Source organism: Camelus ferus, chromosome 3, assembly GCF_009834535.1.
Source record: "Camelus ferus isolate YT-003-E chromosome 3, BCGSAC_Cfer_1.0, whole genome shotgun sequence".
Classification (NCBI taxonomy): Eukaryota; Metazoa; Chordata; class Mammalia; order Artiodactyla; family Camelidae; genus Camelus; species Camelus ferus.
In genome coordinates this window covers 89,706,095-89,723,139 of record NC_045698.1, presented here as the reverse complement: position 1 = coordinate 89,723,139, position 17,045 = coordinate 89,706,095, and the positions used below count along the sequence as shown (strand labels likewise).

Here is a 17,045-nt window from a genome sequence, read left to right as displayed (position 1 = left end):
AACTCCATTGTATCTATAGTTGTTCGAATAAAGAAGAAGGATGTGTCTTATTTAAAATGACTTGATCATGTATGTTGAACAGTGTAACAGAGACAGATTCACTTAACCACTTTTGAAGATAATTCTCTTACAGACTGGTACATCGAAACAGAAACATATTGAAACTCTTTCTGAATCTGAACATCCCAGACAACAGGTGACACCAACATCCCATGGCCTCTGCAAATGTTACTTGTTATCACAATTTTCATACCTAAACCAGCCTCAAATACCATAACCAACTTCAGAACTGATATCTTGGCACTAACTACACTAACACTTAATTTCAAGTCTTCAAGTCAAATTTTAAAGTCTTTAAAGCAAAAATTCTTCAGTAAGTTCTCACTGCCTCAGACTCAAAATGGAAATATTTCTCCTTCAGTGCATATGCACTGGGATGTCTGGATTAGATGTCCCAACACTTTACCTAGGGAAACTACTGAATGTTGGCTATAACTTTCCGGTCCTACTTATGTAATAGAAATCATTCATTTTCCTTACCGCTCTTGCTAATGCCACAGATCTCTGCCAAAGGAAGTAAAGAAGTGTACAAAACAGTCACCCATTTTATTTCTGTGAGGAACTGGCAGACACACAGAGACTAGGATTTGATGGTTGGGAATGTTTATAAGCCTCTGAAACGTCCAGATTCCAGGTATTCTGACACTGAGAATAAAATTCAAAGAAGTAAATCTTGACTCTTCCATTTGTTCCTCTGCTAATTTCAACCTTCAAGATGATTTTTACTTGAGCCAAATAAAAAAAAAAAAAAAGAAGAAGAAGAAGGAAAAGATGCTTCTAGTCAAAGTAAAGAGATCTCTGTGATGTTCTCATAGAGGTGGACTAAAATAAGACCATGAGTTCGCAGTATTCAGTTTCATGGGATCTGGAATTCTCTCTGTGTCATTTCTATTCCAGTGAGGCGAACAGTATCCCATGAGAACACTTCACAGTTCAGGAGAGATACAGAGCATGTAATATATTAGCATCTGAAGTTCTTTTGGGTTTCTATTTTGTGATATTACAATGTACTATTTCTTAGAAAACTAAAAAAGAAGTCTAAAAACTGTATGTAACTGTCATTAGCCAAGAGAAATGCCACATTATAAAAAAGATAAAGCTGCTGGATGAATGGACAGATATGGAGGGAGGCAAGGAAGGAAGGAAGGGACAATTTTTACAGGATTCATCTCACATTGCACAGTTAGTTAAATCCTTTCAGGAGAAGGCATTACCTGAAATGATACCACAGTAATGACTGTGAGGAGCTGACTTCTCTGTGACTTTTTCCTCCATGGACCTTTTCTGCCTATATACACGGTGTGGGTGACCCGTTATGGCCATTGTATCATTGAGTGGTTCAATAAACATGAAGTCTTCATTAAGCTGTATAAATCCCATCTGGAATATATAACATAAAAAGATATGGATGAAATACCATTCGAATAAGTTACTTTCTAGGTTCTCCCACTCACACTCTATCTTTTCCACATATGTGCACACATTTTTCTAGTGAAGCTCTTTGAGCAACCCCACGAAGAAGGTAACTGTCTTCCCCTTTTATTATTCATCTTCATGTACTTTATTGCACGAGCATAAACTTAATTTAGTTATTCTTAGCCTGTGTGGGTGGGAGGCTGGATGCCAGCAACAGATGCACAGTAAAAATTCTGGAATGTTGAAGGCTCACTTTGGGAGACCCATGGGGTCACTTACACGTACAGCACGTACAGAAGGGCAATACAGGTTTTAATTGCATATGCCACACAGTGCAACTTTTTGACAATCATTACTTAATAAAGTAATTCATGTAACATGTCACAGTAAACGGAGGCTATACAGCATTAAAGTTATTATATAAAATATTCTTAAAGCCTCTTACTAAACATTTTTTTAAAACCCTTGACTAATAAATTACAGAAAAAAATGAAGCATCACTTATATAAACAAGTTTCATTGCATACAATGCCATGTTTTTAAAGTCAGCCAGTTGTGGGCAGAGGGCTAATAACTGTAAAATATGGTTATGATCAACAAAAAGAACTTTTCAAAAGCAAATATTCTTTTATTATATTGAAGCTAAGCCTACTCATTTCTTCCCTTCCTTTTGTAGAATATAAATTTGCATTATAACTAGGAAAATATTCCACATGGAAGAATATATGACTTGATCTTCTCAATTTTTATTATTTTACTCTACTGAAATATATATAAAAACATTTATTTGATCTTTACACTGTTAACTCTTTAGTAAACATTTCTGAAGAAATAATCGCCTAGAACTGCACGATTCACACTTTGCTAACATCAAAGTTTAAAACACTGTTTTGCATTAGCTACATGAACATTATGTACAGTTCATTTTAACTTGATCCACATGCAATTAGCGTAGTAATATAATAACTTCTTCAGCTATAGTAATTCTTCCAAACGGAATATTAAAAGAAAATCTATGCTCAAAAAAAAAATCTTTTCCTTAGAAGCAAGAAAGTGTTTAAATTTTGTTTTGTTTTAATTACTAAAGTGTATTGCATCTTCTATATGGAAAACCAGGTGATTCCCAGTATGCTACCTCATTTTATTCTGTACAGAATTGTCTCTATAAGATATCTGAAGAATAATCTTAAAATCCGCATCCATTTCCTTTCACTGAAGTGTTAATATCACTCATAAAACTCCCAACCACTAGAATAGCAGCTCCACCACGTTTGTCCCCTCCCTCTCTGTCTCTTCCCCCCTTTTCCTCGCCTTCCCAGTCTCCCCTTCTCCCCGCCTCTCTCTAGACACACACACACCATTTGTAGGTGGGGATAAAGCAAAGATTTACTCTGATGATTCTTTTCAAATATCACGCATGTATATATTTGAGCCATTTTTGTGTAATTTTACTAGGACTTCCAGTGACTTCTAATGATGTTTCCATTCTCTCATATATGAAACTGGCTTGAACTTTAAAGTAATTACACGAAAGTCAAAAAATTTTCCCTAGAGCCTAGTTTTATGAGAATAAAATATCAAATACTTAAAAATGTAAATAATAATCATTAAAGAAGTTGTACATCTTATCTATGTATGGACTGAGGATAAGTGGTGTCACACTAGTTATCACTAATCCAAAGTGTGAAAATACATAAATGTTTCTCTTGTCATATATTAGTGTGGTTCTGATGTTGAATTAGCAGTCTGGGCCGTTAACAGAACTGACAGTGTGGCTGATGACTAAAACAATTATTGCTACGATGCTCAGTTTCCCTAAATCATAAGTTTACAATCTGATACATTCTTTCAACAAGTTTTAAGTATGGTACGATTTATAACAATAAACATTATAAAATTTAATTGCATACTATCATGTAAAATTTAATGACCTCAAGAACAGATTCTGGACTTAAGATTATTTGGGTTCATAACCTACTACTAGCATGCAGCTATGAGAAAGTTACAGCGCTCTATACAACAGCTTCACAGGGTTGTTTGGAAGGCTTTTTAAAAGCACTTATAGGACCTGTAATGCTCCTATCATAGAATCTGATATGGGGTAACCCCTCAATAAATGTTCATTGTAAATTTTATTTTATTAATAAGGATAATCATAACAAATGTAATCAGCCAAACATTTGAGAGTGAACTAAAGGGCTCAGAGAGGCCAAAGGATTAAAATTTATTCATCTTTGTATCCCCATGCTAGCATATTAAATATAGTGTGAAATAAAGATGAGTTTTTTTTAGTTACAATCCAGAAACCTCTTCATAACATAGAGCTCCCTGTTGTGTTAGGATTTTATCTATACATGTTTTTAAAATTAAGAAGGCTACTTTTAAAAAGGAAAAAAATGTTGGAATAATTATAAACGATGACTCATTCATTCAATACGTATTTCCCAGCTGACCGCAGTGTGCCAGACTCAGCTCACTCAGGGGCACATTTAGCATCAAGTTTTCAGGTTCCCCTCGGGGAAGGGCTTCTCTCTGAGACCAGGATACTGTCCTGAAGCACAGGAAGTGCTCTAGCTTGAGCTGGTATCTTTCAAGCAGAATTGCAGGAAATCTTGAGGTTTTGTGTCCCCACCGAGGGCTCACTTGCTCCACTAACAAAATGGGTTGTTCTACCTGCGCTGTGAATTTACAAGCGCTGAAAGAACATAAAGGCATATTCACCTCTCTTTACAAGTAAGTGCTCCCGTGTTTGACAATCCAGTTAGGCAGCATTCACTTTAGTGCGAGTATTGCCCTTCCAATTTTAGAAGGAAAGAACATTAATCGTGATTTAATGTGGTACAATACATTCTCTACAATAAATGCAAACTATATAAGCACTGTCTCCCAGACTGCCCTGTTTCGATTTTTCAAAGTGATTTTAACAATTCTGAGACATGTCATGCAAACATTTCAAAATGAAATTAATTTAACAGTTGTTCCCTGCCTTGTTTCTGTCATCGTGTGCATTTTCTCAGATGATGGCGTCTGTTCTATTGTCATGGAACGTTATTCTTTGATTTGACAATTTAGCAAACATTTCAATATTTTGCAAATTTACCACGGCTTATGTGAAAATAAGTTACCAGTCATTTCTTGTCTTACTGGTTCTGATATTTCACTTTCTCTCTATTTAGATGCTCGCATGCTTTTTAAAACAGCCATGATCTCCCAGTAGGTGTACTGACCCCGCCACCAACTCCTAATCACAACCTGAAATTAGATTTGGCCAAATGTGCATGAATTTTTCAGTTCGCGGCTTCAATTCACCCAATACAAATGTTTCATTTGTTCAACCTCATGTTAACTATGATCTATTAAATAAGAAAGAGATTCTAAAGTCCTAACATAAGCATTAATAAAATGTAACTTAAAAATGAGAAAACAACATGGCTTTCTCCAGCCCTGTTCCCACGCCTGCTTCACTTGCACTGCCTCACGTCCTGTTCCCTCAAAGAGCGGATGCACAACTATCATTACCACAAGTTTTCTTTTCATTCTTCCATGCTCCTTTCTGGAAACTGTCTTCATTTTCCAGAACCTTGGTTTTCTAAGTAAACTCTCAGTGGATTAGCTGAAGGGTCTGTATCTGAGGCTCAAACTGCATCTTGTGAGGGTCTTTAATAATATCCTATTTTTAAAAATATATAGCATATCACAAGAAGTAAATAGCATAAGTGTGAGGTAGATCTTAGTAATTTCGGGCTGTGAGAAGACTCTGGAGGGACAGCAGAACATGGATAAAACTAGGCTGAAGTGTTCCTCGTGAGAGGAGGCATTGGGAGCAAGGGCAACGAGGAAGTGGAATCTAGGAAAAGGTTTAAGAAGATGCCTGGCTTGAATAGAGAAATGAGGAAATGTAGCCAAAAATTAAGGTTAAACCAACATAACTGAAAACATGAAATGGCAAAGTTCTTGACAGGAAAAGGGAAGTCAACGTCCTGAAGGTCTGTGGATGATCACGCTACTGTCTGACCATAAAGTGTATTAGGAAATCCCTGAGATACTAGAAGAAGCAAGGGTGGGATTGGAGGGAAAAATTGGGAGTCTGGGATTTGCAGATACTGACCACTATACAGAAAATAGATAAACAGCAAGGTCCTACTGTAGAGCACAGGGAACTATATTCAATACCTTGTAACAGCCTATTATGAAAAAGAATATGAAAAGGAATATACATATATATGTAATAACTGAATCATTATGCTGTATACCAGAAATTAACACAACATGGTAAACTAGCTATACTTCAGTAAAAAATAAAATAAAATAAAATAGCAGGAACAGAAGTTTCTGAAAGGATCTGGCATCAGTCTACTGCTTCTAAAAACATTTTCAGTAGATGACTGATACTCCACACAAACTGAACTTCTATTTAAGTTTGGCTGTATTTTCACATGTATTCTCTTGAATGGTAATATTATAGTATATATCACACTAACTTAAGTGTATAGCTTAAAATGTAAGCATAATACAGGGATTGGCATAAATTACAATACTGTAAGTTTATTTTATGCTTTATTCAAATAAAACATCATTTTCAATATTACTGTAATTAGGAGTGATTTTTCACACCTTTGTGTATTGCATACATACACATAAAGCTGTAGGAAAACACACTTCTGACACCATACCTGTCCTATTATCGCATCACACTAAAGTACTCTTCCTGACTCGGTCTTTTCAAGGTTTCCCCTTTGAGCCCGTGAGGATAAACCCCAAACCCTTAAAGAAGACATATAAGGTATAAGGTCATGATAAACTCTTGCCTACCACTCCAACTTTATCTTTGCTACCTAAACTTCACAGATAACCATAACAAACGATTTTATTGTGTGAACAAATTTTATATTTTAACTGACTTCAGAATAACTTTCAGCTGCGTGGTCACACCTCGGTACACCGCACATGCTGTTTTCTCTTTCCAGAAAGTCACGGTACACAGAGTTACCATTTCTTCAATATCAAGCCAACTCTGTCCTCTCTCCAAAGTGACCAATGCCTCCCCCGTCCACTTCTGTAGCTTTGCCGTGACCGCACTATTAAGCCCATGGTGAATGCTGTTTTCACGACTCTCTGATTAGACCATGAGCTACTTCAGGAAAGACTTGGGGTGCAGTGCTCCTCATCACACCCCCACTGCACAAGGCTGGTACACAGCAGGTGCTTGAGAATGCTGCTTTTAACTCATGGATTCAAAGACAACGTATCCATTCGCTGCTCTGAAGGACACCTCTTCACTCTACCTGTGACTCTCTCTGGGGGGAAATTACAATCTGGTTTCTTCCCTCTGGCATTTCCAGTGTTGCTTTCCTGGTGTGTCCAAGTTTTATCTTTAGGAAAAGTTTTCATGGGCTCAAACTGCTAACATCATTCCATTTACTTTCCCTGCCAAAAGGCTTCAAAAAGAATCATCAGACTACAATGGTAGAAGGAAACTTAGAATCATCTGGCCATCTGGAGTTATAAAATCAAGAAAACCAAGGCTTAGAAATCTTGCATGACTCGCCTAAAATCACACAGAGAGTTCATGTGAATGTCAGAGCTGGAATCTAAGCCTAATTTCCACATTGATACTTGGTTTTAATACATCACTCTAAATCTGCTCACGACCTACGTTCTGCTTCCATTTCCACCAGCTTTCTAGTTTCCTTCACTGGACTCTGGAAACTGTTCTGAGGCCACCCACGGTTTCCTTTCCTTTATTCTCCTCTCTCAGGCATCTGACCCGTGACCACTTCTCTCCTCCACGAATATTACACGGCTGCATTTCTCTTCTTCTCTAGCAACTGTTTCTGTTTCCTTAAACAGGTCATGCTCCTCACTCCAAGGCAGGTCTTCAGTCAGCAACTGTTCTCTGCAGGTATCACTCCCAAAGCACACAGAACCCCCTACGGACACCATTCCCAGCCCCTTGCAGCCCACTGCTTCTGCTCTCCTTGTCTCTCATTCCTCATCATCCCACGTGAGACGTACCATCATTTCCCCCAAAACTAGCACCTCTCAGCATGCATCTCAATGCGTGGCTTTTTTCTAGTTATTCAGGCTAAAAAGTTATATAGATCTTGACTCTTGCCTTTTTCAACTTATTTTAAAATATTTCTTAAAAAAACAAGAACGTAAGAAAATCACCTGCCCGTATGCCAGACCCTTTATATTCATTATTTCATTTAATCTAATAGCCAGCTTGGGACACACATGTTAATGTTACTCGTTTTATCGTTGGAAAAAAAAAAAAAAGCAAGTTTCAAAAAAGATTTATTGTGTCCTAAGGTCACAAATCAGTATTTGGTGAAGACAGGATTCAAACCAGAGACTGCCTGGCTTGGCGCACACGCCGCCTCTGTGAGGCTATCTGAAAACACTAGCCCGGCCACAGGACTGTTGTCCAAATAACTCTCATCTTCAAAAAATTTTGCACCGAGGATTTGACGTCAAGCACAACACCTCACAGATGGTAGATGTCCAAACGTTGATATCAAGAGCAAGGCCAGGCCCCATCCCTCACAAAGCAGGAGATAAAAATACTGCACTAGGCTCTGAACTTTATCTGGGGCTGCCTGTTTTATGTGCTCAGACTGTGAGCTGCCAGAGGCTTTCTGAGGGCGCTGAGGGCTTCAGCTCCAGGCTTCCTTCAATGGTGGAGACACAACCGCTCTCCCGTGAGATCTGGGAGAAGATGTTAAGGTTTTCATTTTTCCTTCCTCCTTTTTTATTGTCTTTTCTATTTTTTTCTCTTAAAATGTTTTCTGATCATAAAACCAGAACTTTTAAATAGGAGAATATTTTAAAAATATAGTTAAGAAACAATCATCCCTAGTCCCACCACATGGAATTATATAGGTATGTACGTATGTTTCTTTCTAGTCTACTAGCATATACACGTGTCGTGTACCTGTGTGTGCGCACGTGTGCGCCTATACAGAAATATACATACGTTTAAGTTTTATATTCTACTTTACTTCCTCATTTAAGAAAAGCTCAATAACTATTTCATTTTTAACAGTATTAAATAATACTTGTAAGCTGGTTTTTAATTGCTGAATAATCACTTCTAAATACATCACAATGTTAAGAGGCATTCATTCATTCAATCTGCTACTCAACAAAATCAAATTTGTACAGCCAGACTTCAGGGTACAGCAATGAACAGGGCTGACAAGACACATCACCCACTTACACCCCAGGACAGGAGACGATGTGCCATTTGTTGAGCTGTGACAAAGTGACACAACTGCTCCATCACCATTTGTTAATAAGCTTTACACTGATGGTACATATACCATCACTTATTTATGTCTGTGTTCTATTTCCCAATACAAATCAAGGTCAAAATACAGCTTGGAAGTACCCTACCAACTACCTAACGACCAAAGCGGGAGCTAAACTGACCTCTCAGAGAAGATGAATTAATTCTACTTAGAGAGCAAGTTAAGTGTAAGACCTCAGGGACTCAGGGACACATCTGAAGAGGAAAGCCTCCCAGGGATACATATATGTGGCCCAGGAGAGAAAGAGAGAATCCACTTTAAGCACCAGTCACAGAGCTCAGCATCATCAACCCTGACCCCCTCAGTCACTCTCCTTCATCTCACTTCCCTGAGAGCCTCAGTCCCAGGGGACACAGAGCACTCCCAGCACACTGAGCAGGAGAGGAATGAAAGCTCTAGATGAGGAATAACGAGGACTCTCACTTCCGTCCCATTCTGCATTTGATGAGCTCTAAGACAGCCTGAATGTGGAGAGCGCCTGCTGCGGAGAAATTTTAAATTTACCCGCATTTGGATGGTGTGATGACTATAGGGTTAATATTTTCAGTACCAAACAGAGACTTTTTGCAACTAAATTTACCAAGGGACTTCTCACAACCCAGGAGTAAACAATACCAGAAGGAAGACCAGGAAAACAGAAAGGAACAAACACACAAAAAAGCAAACTGCTTGGTTTACTATGATATTCCTTGAGTCCTGCTTACTCAGCAAAAAGCTCTACACATATGATATGAATTCAGGTGCCAAGTTCCATGGAAGGGTTAGACAGCAGTGTGAGGGTGGCCTTTCAGTGAGGTGACATCTGAGCAGAGACCTGGAGTATGAGAGATGGTCAGGCCAAGGTGCAGGGGGAGAACATTCCAGAAAGAGAAAAAAAAAAAAAAAAAAAAAAAAAAAGACCCTGAGATGGCGCCTTTAAGAAAAAGTAACCCTAGCACAGTCGGGGCAGAGTGATGCGTGGGAAACAACCATCAGAAAGGAACCAGGGCATTAATCCATAGCAGTGTCCCTTGTGGGACACATTCTGATATAAATCCTGGAAAAACCCTACTTTGGTTTTTAGACCATCTATCTTTTCTCAGCCACTGGTTACAGATTGTACTATGGGACGCCTCATGGCAGCCTTTTGTGTAAGGTTACTTCCAGAGTCTTACTTTATCCACACAATAATCACACAAGAATAGTTTTCACTCCTACAAATGAAAAAACATGCTTGCTTTCCCATTTTCTTGAAAACCATTGCCTTCTGCTAACTTTTCCCCAACATTTGACAGAGATATGAATTTTAAAACAATTTCACACACACACAATTTCACAGACTTGCTTTTTAACTCCATCATAGATACACAACATCACAAGTATAATGAACAGAAGCTGTTCTATGTTGGAGAAGTGAAAAAGAAGTGGTTAAAATCTAGTAAAGTGGAAAGTGCATGCTCCACCCTAACATTTAATTATCCAAAATAGCTAATTTTTTGGTTATTGTAGTGGTTATAACTTTTATCATTTTAGTCGAATTTCTGCTCATATCAAGAAAAGTTATCGATCTTCATGTACTTTCTTATATCCATTCACTTCTCTGTAATCCCCTGTTGGTTACGTGTTTTTAATTAATCCATTGGGATGTTTATGGATTCTTTAAACATGCAAAAAGAAAGTTGAGAAACAGCAAGTTCAGTTTTAAATTTACTTCTAAGTTTATCAAGCAGTATAGCCAAAAGTTAGGTTCCGCTGTACTTTCCCGATGCTCATTCATGCTCATTACAGATGTCCCCACTGAAGACCCAGTTTGGCTCTGTGCAAGGCACAGAGGATTCCAAGATGAACACAGATTTCATCCCTATCTCACAGATCTGACATATCAGGGCAAAAGATGGGAAAAAATAAGGTGTTTGCACAAATACACTTAAGATATTATAAACTGAGAAAAGTGTCACTAAAGAAAAAAAGACCTCAGAGAACTAGAGCAGAGGTCGAGATGCTGGAGAGGGTGACCCAGGAAGACCTAGTAAAGGAGGCAGCGTTTGAGGCAAGCCCTACAGGAGCCAGCAACACGAAACAGAATGTAAGTGAGAGAAGAGTGGTATCCTAGGTGGACGATGCAAATGCCAAGACTATGGCTCTGGAAGACAGAGGAAATCAATGTATCGACACTGAGTTTACGTAAGTATACAATTTGTAATAATTATTTATGACAATGTATGTTTATGTCTATGTCACAGTAAAATATGTTTTTAAAATGAGAAATGAAGAATAAAAATCTAATCAAAGAAAAAAAATCTAAGAATAAAAATCTATACTACTTGTCAAGGGGCAACATAAACACTAAAAGAAATGAAATTGCTCCTAAGAGGGAAATCAAGGATGGAGAGGAGGGGGAAACAGTTCATTTTTTACATTGTAATTTTTGTAGTAAGTATTGACTTTTCAAATGATGCACATGCATGAGTTAGATTATGTTTTAATTTAATATACAGGTTGAAATGGAGGGACACCAGACCTGCTGGGAGGGTACTGCTGTAATCAAAGCCATAAATAATGGTGGCATTAATGTAAAGTCTATCAGTGAGAAAGACCTACAAATGAACCAGGACACAGTTAAAGAACTGACGTGGAGACTGCAGCAGTGGCAGGAGTCACAGACAAACAGTTACAGGAGCAAAAGCAGAACAGAGGGGCTGGCAGGGCATGATTCGTGTACAGCTCTAAAGACCATGATAAGACATTGAGATTTTTTCTGAAGTGTAACTGGAAGCAACTGACAGTGTATGGCGTAAAGCTGACCTGAATTTTGAAGAAAGTCATTCTTGTTCTTTCTTAGAAAGCTGATTACAGGGTGACAAGAGTAGAATCCAAGAGACCAGCTGGAAGTCAGTCATAACAGTTCAAGTGCAGGATCATGATGGCTAGACCAAGGAAGCAACACACGGTGGCTGACCCAAGCATATGGAGATAAGCAAATACATTTGAGATAAATTTGGGTTTCTCATACAAACCAGAGAGCAACCACCCAAGTTTGTTAATGTTTTAGATGCTGGGACATGGAGAGCCAGTAACAGAGAGAATTAAAGATGACACCAGTTTCTGGCTTAGGGACTCATGAAGGGGAGACTGAGGTCTGTAATAGAGATAAAAATGTCAGATGGAGGATGAAACAGAGTTTAGGGGCAGCGAGTCAAAGTTTCTGATGGGGCTGCGTTCGGTGCGATTGCTCTGCGAAACATCCAAGTGCAGAAATCAAGTAGACAGTTGGGGTATGGAGCTTAGTGGAGAGTTTAAAGCTAGAGACATGTATCTGGGAGCTGCCAATAGAGAGATCAGTTCTCAGTTCATGGTGATAAGTGATGTTATCCAGAGAGAGAGAATACAGAGAAAGAACCAAAGAGAGTCTAAGGCCAAACCTGAGGGCCCGAACGTGGAGAAGCAGAGCAACAGCTGGCAGAGGAGACTGAGGAGGAGAGGCCAGTGAGGATAAAGGAAAAGCAGGAGCTTACATAGTTGCCTTTTAAAATCAGAATGCACTCTTTCTAGGAGCGGCTTTAAAAAAAAGACAGGAGTAAGTTCCTACTCAGTTCACTCTGAAGAAGCTCTGGCCCTGTCTAACCCACACTGCTCCGGTGGGAAAAGAGCAGCCCCGTGCAGAATGATCAAACACGTGTACGCCCGCTGCTGTTCAGTTCAACAACCAAAACTGAGCAAAAGCTAACACTGTTCCGCCTGTATCAATCAGGGTTTCCCCCAAAGCATGAGTTTCATTGCAAATGAGAGAATTTCACATGTTCCATTTTGTTGAGTCATGCGGAGCATTTAAATTTACTAACTAACTCTGCTTGACCTATGCTTTTTTTATTTTTTTTTTTAAAGGTGGCTTCCAACTGGCCATCCACCCTAGCAGTTAATGAGCTGGTGCACACTCGGCCGTGCACCTGGCTGTTAAAGGGTTAGTCACCCAGCGATCATTCAGGGCCACTCACCATGGCGATGAGCACTGGCAGCACTGATCTCACGCAAGCCCAGCCCCGTCCTGTGCTCTCAGTGGAACTGAATGAGACCACTGAGAAAGTCGCACAGCTGTGATTTGGGGAAGCGCTCATCACTGCCAGGTCTTCCCGGTGACCTCACAATCAACAGAGGTTTGCCAGCCTCCTACGTACCCCTAGAGAGTAGATACGAATTCATTTCACCATAGAAACAAGATCAGTGGAGCAAACTACTCAAGGACCGTAGCACTGGTACTGAGACATGGAAAAAGTGTTGCGGCTTATTTTCCAGACTCAATTAAAGGTCAAGTAAATACAATAACTCACACATTCAACAATATTTACTGAGCACACACTATGTATCAGCTAATGTGTTAGATGCTGGACATACAGCAGGGTACAAAAGAGTCATTTTTCAAAAGACAAGCTTAAGTGTCTTTTATAATAACTAAAGAGTTTATTTACTGTAGACTTTAAGTCCTCTTTTCCATCTGCATCAGCAAAATGTGGGTTTTTCTCCACGAAGGACCCTTGGATAATCAAATAGTATTCCCCCCGCATTTTGAATGGCATTAAGTAAAATTTCCTTGGTGTTTTCTGCCCATTAAAGGGGGCAATCAATCTTGGACCAACAAAGTTCTTTCACACATGGCCTGTTTCTGAACTACCAGGTCCTCAAATGCAAACATATGACTAAGGAGAGCTGGAAGAATATACTTTTCCTTTTTTTTTCTTTACTCTCGCTTACAGACATGTCCCTTCAGTGGGTACAGAGGCTCAAAAAGCTAATGTAAACATCAGGGTGATGTATTAGAGGTTACCTTGGGAGGCCACACACCTGAAGAGCTGAAATCATCTGGTAAAAATGCGGATACCCAACGCACTCTGCGTATACCAGACCACACCGGGAATATTAACATCACGTTTTAAGAAAAACAGTTATAAAGGAGAACCTATCCAAACAAGAAATTAGGGGTCAGTTTGTTCCAAATTCCACCCAGAGAAGAAATTATTCACCAATATCCCTGATAAATACTTAATATTCTATTTATGCATTTCAATCACAAATAGAACAATTAGCACTCTGAAGCAATCTAGGCCTCTCTTGGACAGACGCAACTCTCAGAAGGACTTTTATAGAAGGCCCGGAAGGCTTTTTCAAAACCACTTTAAACCATGAGCCCTCATTCTGCATCCTAAGCATCGTTTCACATTTTATTTGTATGACAAATACCCTCCTGGCTTCTCTGTAAGTGCCCGGGTACTGGAACCATTCCTAACATGAAATAGACTTCCCTACCCTTCTTCGTACTTTTCATTTTACTTGGATAGTCTCCAGTTTACAAATGTCACTCAGTTTTGATTTTCTTTGATTTTAAAGTAAGGAAGGTAATATTAAATGAAAACTGTCTTTAGCGCATAGGATGAGTTGAAATGAGAGACACTAAAAGCCTGCTACAGACTGGTATAGGATAAGAAGAGGGGAGGCGTTTCCATTTATTAACTTTTATCATTCCTTATTAGGAAATATTTCAAACTTTCAGAAATACATAGGGTAATACAGTGCCCAGTAATCCACTGCCAGTATTTAACAGATGTTAACATGTATTTGCTGTAGATCACTTTGTAAGAACATAACAACTCACTGATTCGGTTGAAGTGGACCTGCACACTTTCCAAAAACAAACCCCTCTCTTATTGCTCAGAGCTCACTACTACACTGAAGATGTGCCTATCATTTGCACTCAAGTTTTAAACTTTCACTAAAGACATCTCGCTATTACAAGTATAGCAATGAACATGCCTAGGCCTGTTTAAAAGGGTTCACTCTGGTCACTGTATTGAGGACAGACTACAGAGGGGGAACGGCTGGCTACTGCAGCAATGCAGCTGAGGAGTGGTCAGTGGCTCCAGCCAGGGTGGCATTAATGCCAATGGAACTGATCAGATGCAGGATAAATTCTGAAGACAGAGCAAACAGAAAGCACAATTTTGAATGTGCATTTTGAAAGAAACAGAGGAATGTAGGACCACAGTATGATTTTTCTTCTTTTCCAAATCAACCTATACAGTTGACCATCAATAATAATAATTTAGGGAGAGCAAGATGGGGTGGGGGTTGGGGGAAGAACCAACTGTTTGGAACATGTTAGGTTCTATGTATCTACTAGACCTCATGCTGAAATGTCAAGTAGGTAGCTGGGCCTACAAACTTGGAGCTCAACAGAGAGGTATAAACTAGAGCTACTTATTTTAGAGTCACTGACACGGTTGGCATTTAAGCCACAGGAATGGAAAAGATCAACAAGTGAGTATAGACAGAGGAGGGAAAAAAAGGTCCATGACTGAGCCTGAGGGCACAGCCGTGTAAAGAAGGGGCAGAGAAGAGGAGTAACCCAGGCAGCAGCCTGGGAGGGAGCAGTCAGAGAGTGGCGGAGTCCTGGACAGCAAGTGATAAAAACACATATCAAGAAGGAGGGACAGCATAATTAGCTCTTCCCAGGACTGCAGATGGTAAGACAAACACTGGAAATCGGTAGCACCAAGTGAATAGAATAGTTCTCTGTCAGCTCCATATCCTTTATCCTTTGCAATTAACTATTCTGAAATACAGACACTTACTTGTTTACAATTTGAATAAAACTGAGATATGACTACCATTTAAGTCCTTATTTCATTAATGCTAAATGCAATATAAATTTCAATGGAAGATGAGGAAAATGTGCACCCTCAAAATTCATCACTCATAACACACGGATTCTGCAACTTTAATATTGATGAATGGAATCTCTGTGGTTTGAAAGGAAAATTAAAGATAAGGAAAAATAAAATACTTGAGAGCACTCCACCATGAACAGACAGAAAAGTAACAGTTGTAATTCTTGTGAAATAGATGATACATGGATAATTTTCACTTTCGTCACCTATCTTGGTTATAATAAAGCATAAGAGTCATGCACTTAGTTCCATCTGAAGTTTTATTTAAATTAATGGCAGAACGTCTTTATTCTTGTAATTTTCATATTGTTATATGCTGCTAAGAAGTTAAAAAATACTTTGGGATTTTAATTCCATAATCCAATAAATTAGTAGCTATTTACAGATTCTTAGCATTTCCCAAATTGAATTAAAATCATATTAATGTTGTTATCTAAGAGATTGATTAAAATTATTGTATACAGGCAGAGTGAAAGACAGAATCATGAATTTTCCTAGAAAGCTCCTTCCTGGTTGAAATCAGTATTCTTAAGATACCTTCATTTAAATATTTAGAAATCTACCTAAATATTCTCTTCCCAAATGATTAAAGAGTTACTTTAAAAAGATAACTACAAAGCATCTTACTTAAAAGAAAAAGTTATTCCACATTCTGAAAAGGCTCATTTAAGTAACATTCAACTAAACTTGCAAAACAAATTGAGACAACATTTAGAATAAACACAATTACAACACATTAATTCTATAAATGATAATCGCTAAGACCCTAACAGCCAAATAAGCAAATGATATGTATCTATCACCAGGGAGGAAAAACAGAGAAATAGCTATGGAATAGTGATCGCTGCTGGCTAGCAACTAAAAGAATGTAAATTCCAACAATTAGGCACAATTCCATTGTTTCATATAGTAATTTAAAAAATAAGCATATAAAAGTAGACTTCACAGTTAGCTAAAATAGTCAACCTGTGTGCTGAGACTCTGCTGGTGGCCTCACAACTTAGTTCCCTCTGGGAAACCTTTGTAGAACCAGGTTACTTACACCCTTGGACTCAATAATGGTTCTGGCAGTTTATCTTTGGATACATTCAAAACACGGCCTGCTTGCTTTGTTTTATTAAAATCAACCATACAAAAAAGAATTAAAGAAAAATATATGGAAGAGATGATTGTAACTTTGGAATAGGGAAGATCTTCTTAAAGAAATACCACACAGTAGTAACCACATAGAATAATATTCACTTTTCAAGACTGTAAAAAAAAAAAAAAAAAAAAAAGACGCCATTTTGAGTCTACCATTAATAATAAGCTAAATTACGGCATATTCAGGGAAAACACATTATATTCCCTTTAAATCTGACTTTACTGAAGTCTATGTGGCAATACTATAAAATGCATATGATACATAAGTTTCTTTTAAGATTATAAAAGTTGTATGTACACTTTAATTTGAACTTTTAAAACATCTCAAAACAATCACAGGGAAACAAACTGATAATAAAAAGAGTTCACCAAAATTATAACAGTGGTTGTAAGTAGTGGAAATATGAGTATGTCTCTT

General features: G+C 38.3%; 1 protein-coding gene across 3 annotated transcripts in view; it reads right to left on the bottom strand.

Annotated features, from left to right (window-relative positions):
* The window catches only part of ADAMTS19 (ADAM metallopeptidase with thrombospondin type 1 motif 19), a 241,151-nt gene that overhangs the window by 195,204 nt on the left and 28,902 nt on the right, over window positions 1-17,045 (bottom strand). For all 3 annotated transcript variants that reach the window (XR_004318692.1, XR_004318691.1, XM_032476644.1), the window contains exon 3: window positions 1,275-1,440. Coding sequence is in view for 1 of the 3 variants with exons in the window: in XM_032476644.1 (XP_032332535.1) it covers window positions 1,275-1,440 (166 nt within the window). In the remaining 2 variants the exon portion in view is untranslated. The remainder of the gene's footprint in view (window positions 1-1,274; window positions 1,441-17,045) is intronic.